This window comes from Anopheles stephensi, chromosome 2 (genome assembly GCF_013141755.1).
Source record: "Anopheles stephensi strain Indian chromosome 2, UCI_ANSTEP_V1.0, whole genome shotgun sequence".
NCBI classification, from domain to species: Eukaryota; Metazoa; Arthropoda; class Insecta; order Diptera; family Culicidae; genus Anopheles; species Anopheles stephensi.
Genome location: NC_050202.1, coordinates 44990072 through 44997627, shown reverse-complemented (window position 1 = coordinate 44997627; position 7556 = coordinate 44990072). Strand labels below are relative to the sequence as shown.

At 50.6% G+C, this 7556-nt stretch overlaps 1 protein-coding gene across 7 annotated transcripts; it reads right to left on the bottom strand.

The window, feature by feature from the left end:
* Positions 1-1742: 1742 nt before the first annotated feature.
* On the bottom strand, positions 1743-7392 carry LOC118506877 (zinc finger FYVE domain-containing protein 9). Of its 7 annotated transcripts, none has more exons than XM_036044622.1 (5): positions 7281-7392; positions 6869-7121; positions 3005-6798; positions 2775-2936; positions 1743-2709 (listed from the first exon to the last, which is right to left on the bottom strand). In XM_036044622.1, exons 2-5 carry the CDS (start codon positions 6951-6953, stop codon positions 2548-2550), a joined length of 4203 nt encoding a protein of 1400 aa, XP_035900515.1. In that variant the 5' UTR covers positions 6954-7121; positions 7281-7392; the 3' UTR covers positions 1743-2547. The 7 variants fall into 7 exon arrangements, with proteins under 7 accessions (XP_035900515.1, XP_035900514.1, XP_035900518.1 ...); XM_036044621.1 differs by having other exon boundaries at positions 6869-7098; XM_036044625.1 differs by having other exon boundaries at positions 6869-7098; positions 7272-7380.
* Between the last annotated feature and the right edge of the window lie 164 nt (positions 7393-7556).

The following is a 7556-nucleotide window of genomic DNA, read 5'->3' as shown; positions in this document are numbered from 1 at the left end:
GCACCCGCGCCATCTCCTGGTTCCGCATCCGCTTATCGCCTATTCAAGACGCAAGACTCGCGCGCTCGCACTCTGCAGTTGTATACTATTCTGTTGTTTGGTTTGCTGCTGCTGCTGCTGCTGTTGCACGATGATTGCTATTATTCTTCTTGTTGCGATTGGTCCCCGCAACAAGACCCTTACGGTGAATGCGTTTGAGAGAATGCAAAGGTAGCACACACACACACACCTTTTGCCACCCCCTCTTACGGTGTGGAGTAGCGCGATGCTTTGCAAAATCTTAAGCTGCTGCACCACCGGATCTCTCCTGCACTATGATATGCAAATGGATTGTATACACTCTACCTTTGCGAGAGCTTTTGAGTGATTGGATGGAATGCTGCTCAAGAGGTCACCAGTTGCCGTTGCGCCGCTCGTTTTTTTTTTCTCCTCCAGCTCCCTTAGCCACAAGCAAAACGAACCGGTACGCATTGCAACCCCCGGATCGGTTGAAGCAGTTCGGTTGGTTGGGCAGTAATTCTCCTTCGGAAGCATGCTGCAGTACATACAGCTCGGCAGGAACGCGCCCAATAGTTAATTATGCCGCGTGACTGACGTAATTATGTAGGAAGAGGTTGCGGATTTGTTGGTGTTGCCCGTTTGCGACCGAGATTCATTTATCTGCTCTGTTCCGTAACCTTGCATATCCCGCCCGTTATTTGGCCTTTTAGGGTGATGGAGATGAAGTTTGCTTGTGTGACTTAACCCGATTTCGACACTCACATTTGTCTGCTGAATGTTTCATTAGCTCGCAGTACTGTTAATTGTAATTTGGTACGGGGTGAAATAGACTTCAGGATAGACCGTGAATTTGGAATTTGGTGACTTTTGGAAGGACCTTCGTATCCTTCCATCAAAATATCTACACAGTAAACCACTAAGCTAGCTCGTGATTATTAATCCTTTTCTGCCCAACTTGCTAGCACACATCGTCGGAGCCCTTATCATCCGAAGCTCAAAACTGGCGAGCTTCGTTTCCGTCCAGAGCTGATGTCTGTCTTCTGGATCGCAGGAGTTTGAGGATAATAGGCATAATTCTCAAGAAAAATGTTACTGACTCCACTGCTCAGGCTTTTCACCGAAGTTAGGACCATACCAAAGTAACAGAATTCCTCTACCAAACGAAGATCTTTGACGTGAACTGATACAAAGGCAAATCGGTATTTTTACTCCATCATATTGATCCTTAAACCAATACTAAAGGCCTCGCTTCGCACACCGCCTCAGATGTCTGTCTGTTGATGCCGATGTCATCCGCGAAGTCAAAAAATGAAAACATTCATTTGTGCTCCGGAAAGCCCTCCCTTGTTTCAGTTTCAGTGATTCGAACGTTTCTCACAGGATGGCCGAGAGTCCATCGTTTCCCTTCACCTGCTTCCAAAGAAATCCTTACGATATCATACGGCGCCGTGAAGTCGATGAGCAGATGCTCCCAACGTTTTTGGACCATCTGTCGTTTGGTAGGGAAAATTTTTGTCGGTGTTGGATTTTGCTCTTATAAAACCAGCTTGGTAGGTTCCCACCAAGTTTGTAATAACGAGTGCATTTAGGGTTTTGATGACTCTGAATTTAGCGCAGTCAAGTCTGTCGCCCTGTTAGCAAAAGCGACAAAGCCTCTTCAGCTCTGCTCTGGCAAACGGCTAGCTGATGAACGGTTAGTGAAGAAAATGCCCTTACGCAGAAAAACAATTCTCAATGCATCAAAAATCGCCATACGCGCACCCCGTGAATTACGTTGGTAGGTGCACTCGTGGGCACTAATATATATTTGCTATTATCAATGCATGCAACTTGGCCAGCTTTCGCTCTGAACGTAGTAACTATCATTGTTTGCAAAATATGCCAATTGCTGCCATATTGCGTCAACCCGGGTTGTTTTTTTCTTGTTTGTTTCTTTGTCTGTCGGCACTAAAACTTCCAAATCATATATAAATATTCCTCTTCCCAACCTAACCGTCCCACCTATAAACAGCGACATACTAAACGTGTGACTGGCTTCTTCCGTATGTCCTTTCAATAATTTTAACTATATATATAAGAAATATATATCTATGTCTATGTATATATATATGTATATGTATAATCTATATACTCTATATAATTCACGGCATGCACCTGGTGTGTATGTTTCACGTTCTATCCGGTCTCCAGTGCTTCCCATCCACACCTTTTCCCTTCGGTTTGCTATGCATTCCGACGGCGATCGGATGCGTTTCTCCTGTACCTGTCTGTCGCACCCGGCTAGCACTTGGTTTTAATTGGTTTGTTTGAAGCAAATAATACAATCGAGTGCTTTTTTCGCCTTCCGGCGAAACTGAACTGAAGCCAGTACAGAGCGACTCGCTAGGAAAAAGCTAAACACGACAGAAGTTTATCTTCCAAACACATTCTACGCAACAACCGCAACAAATACCAACGCATACGCAAAAAAACTCATCGCAGACGGCGGCTGTCGGGTTGCTGTTGTCGCCCGGGGTGTTCCACCACACTCAGTTCTGGCGTTATGCATTACTTGTCAAGAATGTGGAATATCAGTTCGAATACAATATCATGCTGGTCGAGATGCAGCGCGGTTGCCTGGCGCTCCAGCAACTCCATCACTACCTGGCCGAGCGCATTCGAGTACAGCGGAGCAAGCTTGTTGCCACCGCTACCCGCTACGTACGCCATCTGGTACAAAAGCAACGAATGATTACTACCCTCACAGTGAAGAAGAATATTGTCCGCTCACTTACCTGTCCACGGTTGGAACTGATACGGAGGGCAAGTTTCGTGTGACCATTGGATGCCAGCAGGTCCAGATACTCGATCAGTGCCTTGCAAGCCGTTTTGGCGACCGTTTCCGAAACCTTCGACATGTTGATCGGATCACCGGGATGATTAGATTCTTCATCTCCCTAGAAGTAAAGAAAAGCGGACTGTTTATCAGCACGGATCCCTTTCCGCCGCACTGCCCCAATCCTACCTTCAGAATAAAGACTTCCGTCCAGCGGATGATGTGATTCGAGTTGGAGTAATCCGTACCCCGGTGCACCCGAATGCTCGGCACACCGTCAAACGCTTTGCGATCGATCGGCGACGTAACGCCAATGTTAAAGTTCAAATCGTTAGCCGTCCACTCAATGGAAACCAGCTCCTTCTGGCTGTCGTCTCCCTCGGTTGGTCCACAAACGATTTGATAATCTTTCATCGCTTTCAGCGCTTCCTTTACGAGCTGCAGCTTTACCGGTGGTATAAGCACTTTTAGCCCATCCTCCAAGATGGTACACCGACCGGTCAGCCCGGAGTTGGGCTTGAGTGACCCATCGAGCACCAGGAAGCTTGCTCCTGTTACCTTACGCGGTTGACTCTCGATATCGATCGCTTGTGTCGTATACTGCGTCGCTTCCGGACAGCCCGATTCCGTGTTCTGTATGCACACCAGGTGCCCATCGGCTTGCTTGCTAAAGTTTCCACCCACAGCCATCAGTTGTTCGCTGGAACCGTCCACCACCTTCACCATCTGCTCGTACCGATTGCGCGGTATCAGTATGCTCGTCTTGTGGTCCTCGAGATGGATCACCATGCCGCGTACGCTCGGAATGGTGTAGCTGAAGTGGCGAAAGTCCGCCAACAGATTCACGATCGTTTGGGCAATCTCCACGTACACCGATTCGCGCTCCCGTTCGCTCACGTGCGGACAGGGATAGTATTGGTAGAGTGCGCCAAGGCGTAGCATCAACCGCAGCGGCAGTATCTTTGCCCACGGTACCTCCCAGCGGTGAATCAGTATACCGATCAAGTACGGTGCCTCGGGCGTAATGACCGCCTTCATGCACTGGTACGTCGGGCGTACGTACAGAAATCCACCATGGTTCTTCGAGCCAAGAAAGCTGTTCGAACGGGCAGGCGAAAATCCGAGTTCCGTAATGATGTGTCCCCGATCCGCCTCGCAGTAGATTTCGTTCAGATGCGTAAAGATGTCCTTCGGCAGTACCCGCGAGTCACCCAGCACGAGCAGGATGATAATCTCGTCCTGACCCACGTAATGTAACCCACGGGTGGTGAAGTTGATCACAGTCCGATTGATGCAGCAGGCCAGTTCGACCACCGTCACCAGCACGTGGAAGTTTTTCTGTATCGCAAACGTGAGCGTTACCTCGCGCAGTCCTTCCAACAGCGATGCGTCGTTTTCGATCTCGACCAGCTTGCTTTCGGTTGGGCTGATCCGCTTCAGCACCGGCGGTAGTTTGTTTTCTTCCGGCGGTATCAAGCACGTGAGCTGTCCGCCGGCACGGGGAACCGCACTGGCATCGCCATCGTCGCCGCCGGGCGGTGTTTGGACGCGCGGTTTGCGGGACCGCGGAGGAGACGTGCGTGTCGGTACCGCATCCCAGTTCTGATCGAGCTCGGTTAGATCGCACCCGGGCCGTATACCGTCGCTAAAGATGACGTTCTTGTCTTTGCGCATGTTCCGTGGAGCGCCGGCACGCTTCAGCACGCCTACCGGCACCATGACGGAGATTGGCGACTGGGGCTGGTTGCTAGCGGCGGCCTGCTGCAGCGGAGGAATTACCGAGCAATATTCCATCGGATTATTTGGATTCGGCTGCCTACTGTTACTGCTGCTGACTCCTGCCGATAGTAAACTTCGGCCATCGGTTGCCATTGCACCGGCCAGCTGCTGGTGCTGGTGATCAGCCTCCATCGCTTGCTGCTGCTGAATGCTCAGTATCACATCACACTCGATGCAGACGCGTGCCTCGACGTCACCCAGGTATTCAAGCTTCGCCTTCAAACAGCAGCAGGACGAACAGAGCACCTGGCCACAGGCCCGGCAATGGTGACGTCTTTTGATGACGGAAAACTTTTGGTTACACTGCATGCAGAATTTGGTTGAATTGTCCGGCACCCAAAACGGTTGTATCTTACCGAGTTGTGCCTGCGCTGGGCTTAGCAACGGAGCCACCGTTATTGGAGCTGCGATGGGCGATTGAATCGGATCGGCAATAGCTAATCGTGAGCCGTCATCCACCACGCCACCGTGCGCTGCCGTTCTTCCTTCAATCGAGGCAGCAAAATCATCCGAACTGGTAGAGGACAGCGTGAGACCTTGATCCGGAACTAAAGCACGCGATGAAGGAGGTGTATGGCCTGGTGAAGAAGGAAAGTTACCTTCCACCAGCCCATCTCCCTCGGTTACTATGCCATTCCCCAGCTCCAGAGACGTTGGCCGTTCGGGATGTGACAGGCTCATTCGGTTGATTTCATCTTCCGGGGAATCCATCAGTCGACGTTCCGATTCCGTTTCTGTGCAGTCAATAAACTTGATCTCACTTCCATCTTCGTCCAGCGGAAAATCTCCCGACACTTCCGTATCGACCGGAATGGGAATGTCGAGCTCGGAAGCCATTGCCATTGCTCCTTCTGGTGCTTCTACTACCGGGGCTCCGATTGCCGGTGGATGAGGCGTCGTAGCCGCCACTGCCGCAGTCGCACCCATTGCCAAATCGTTAAACTCTAGTGTAGACGCCTGGGATATTAAATCTTCCTCATTGTCACCCCGGGAGGAGCTAGGGCTTATTTCATCATCGCTACGACTGTCGATACTGTTTTCATCGGCACGATCCTTCACAATCGGCACAGTGCTCTCCAACTCGACAGCCGCATGCTCAACTTCCGGCTGCGTTTCTACCGCAGTGTCCGGCACGGTAAACGATTCCGCTTCCGGTTTCGGTGGCACCGTCGATTCAACGTTCACGCTACGAAAATCAAACTCTTCCAGCTCCTGCAAATAGCTTTCCAGCTCCGTATCGGACACATCGTCCATCGTCGATTCGAAACCGACCACCGGTTTGCGTGCATCATCCGCGTCCGGTGGCTTTACCGGCCGTTCCACATCATCCTGTGCCGTCGTTTCTATCTCGTCCTTCGCCACCGGAGCACCCTCCACCAATCCGATCGCCTCCCGTGCGCTTTTCGTCAGGTCGACAGCCACGATGGAGGAGATGGAAGAGATTCCTTCTAAATTTATCACATCATTGCTCAGCGTGTCCGAGTACAGGCTATTCTTGTAGGAAAAGGCCGACGTATCCTGGGCATCGGCCGTCGTCGCTCCCTTCCGTGCGGCTCCTTCATTTGTAGTGGCCAGCGTGGTCATTGAGGACGTGTCCAGTACGTAATCATCGGCGCTCAGTGACGATAGTTCCTCGGGAAGCTTTTCGTGCACGTGACCAAGGGCACGTTCACCTTTCGCTGCACGCTTGTCACCATCTTCAGCATCGCTGCTGGATGCGGACGAGGACGCTGAAGAGGACGATGAACGCGAAGAGGAATGTGCGGAAGAAGATGCCGAGGATGAAGCAGCTCGCGATGAACAGCAGGACACCGACGAGGCGGAAGAGTCGGGTGACGTCGTCGGAGAGGACACGACATGCTGCGGAGACGTTGGTACGGAGGATGACGTTGCTGCCGCTGAGTTGGATGTTTTCACATCGGACGAAATCGAAGAGTTCGAAGGAGGCGTTAGCAGTGGCTTCCTTTCGCTTGGTATGCCCAGATCGTGGGAATCGTGGAGGCTCGCATGCTTCACACCACCCAATTCCGTACCGCCCGCGTTCACGTACTCGTTCAGGCTTGAAAACACCGTCGACACATTAACTACATTGGCCTTAAATTTTAGCTTTTCCTGCGAAACGGGAGCCGGCCCAACTGCTGCTGCCTGCTCTGTCGTGGTGCCGTTCACTGAAACACCCGATTCTCGAACGCTCGACCTTGTGTCTGCAAAACGAGAAAGCACGTAGAAGGTCACTGTCGTGTCACGGGATGGTCCGCCAGTGACTATGCTTACCCGAAGCTTTTGTAGCCGTACTGGTGCCATCGTCTTCATTTAGCTCGAGATCATCCAACACTTTGTCAATGTCCACCAGATCCATTGTGTGGGTTTTGTCCGATGTACACAATCGGAACCGCCCTTTATGTGATCGATCAAGGACACTCGTTTGTCAATCCTGCGCCCCAAGCTAGCACGGTTGCGTTTTCATATGGAGAAAGGTTGCACGATCTTTTCGGCCTCCTGAACTGCAAACGAAGAAAACATTAACCTGCAACAATTACAGAACAATTCCGATTACGGCACCCATGTTTCGTTGGGTGTTCTTATCACTTATGTCAACATCGGCCGTTCCGTCGTGGCGTATCGCGAAAAGACACGATTCGTGTGTTCTGCTGCGGTTTACGTGCCTTTTACGTACAATAGTTACCTAAATCTCCGAATAAATACTATTATTACGCCGAATTCTGTCCGCACATAGTTTTTGCTTTTGCTTACAATCTGTTTATCATCCGTCATACCAGCCACCATGAAGAGCAGGTCCTGTCATGATGCATCATTTGACATTTTAGACAGGCTCAAGAAAAAAAACGAAACAATTTGACAGTTGGCAGCAGAATTATCGATCAAACGATAATTTTAAAATGTTTCGGTTTTTTTGGTTAACAGGAGTGCTACGCCATTTCTATTTATTCTCGCTGCCTAT

Excerpts from the sequence above, each read along its gene's own strand:
- LOC118506877 (XM_036044622.1), bottom strand. The coding sequence starts at position 6,953 with ATGGATCTGGTGGACATTGACAAAGTGTTGGATGATCTCGAGCTAAAT. Across the intron at positions 6,799-6,868 it reads TACGGCTACAAAAGCTTCGG|ACACAAGGTCGAGCGTTCGA; the intron begins GTAAGCATAGTC and ends CTCGTTTTGCAG. Across the intron at positions 2,710-2,774 it reads TCAGTTCCAACCGTGGACAG|ATGGCGTACGTAGCGGGTAG; the intron begins GTAAGTGAGCGG and ends CTTTTGTACCAG.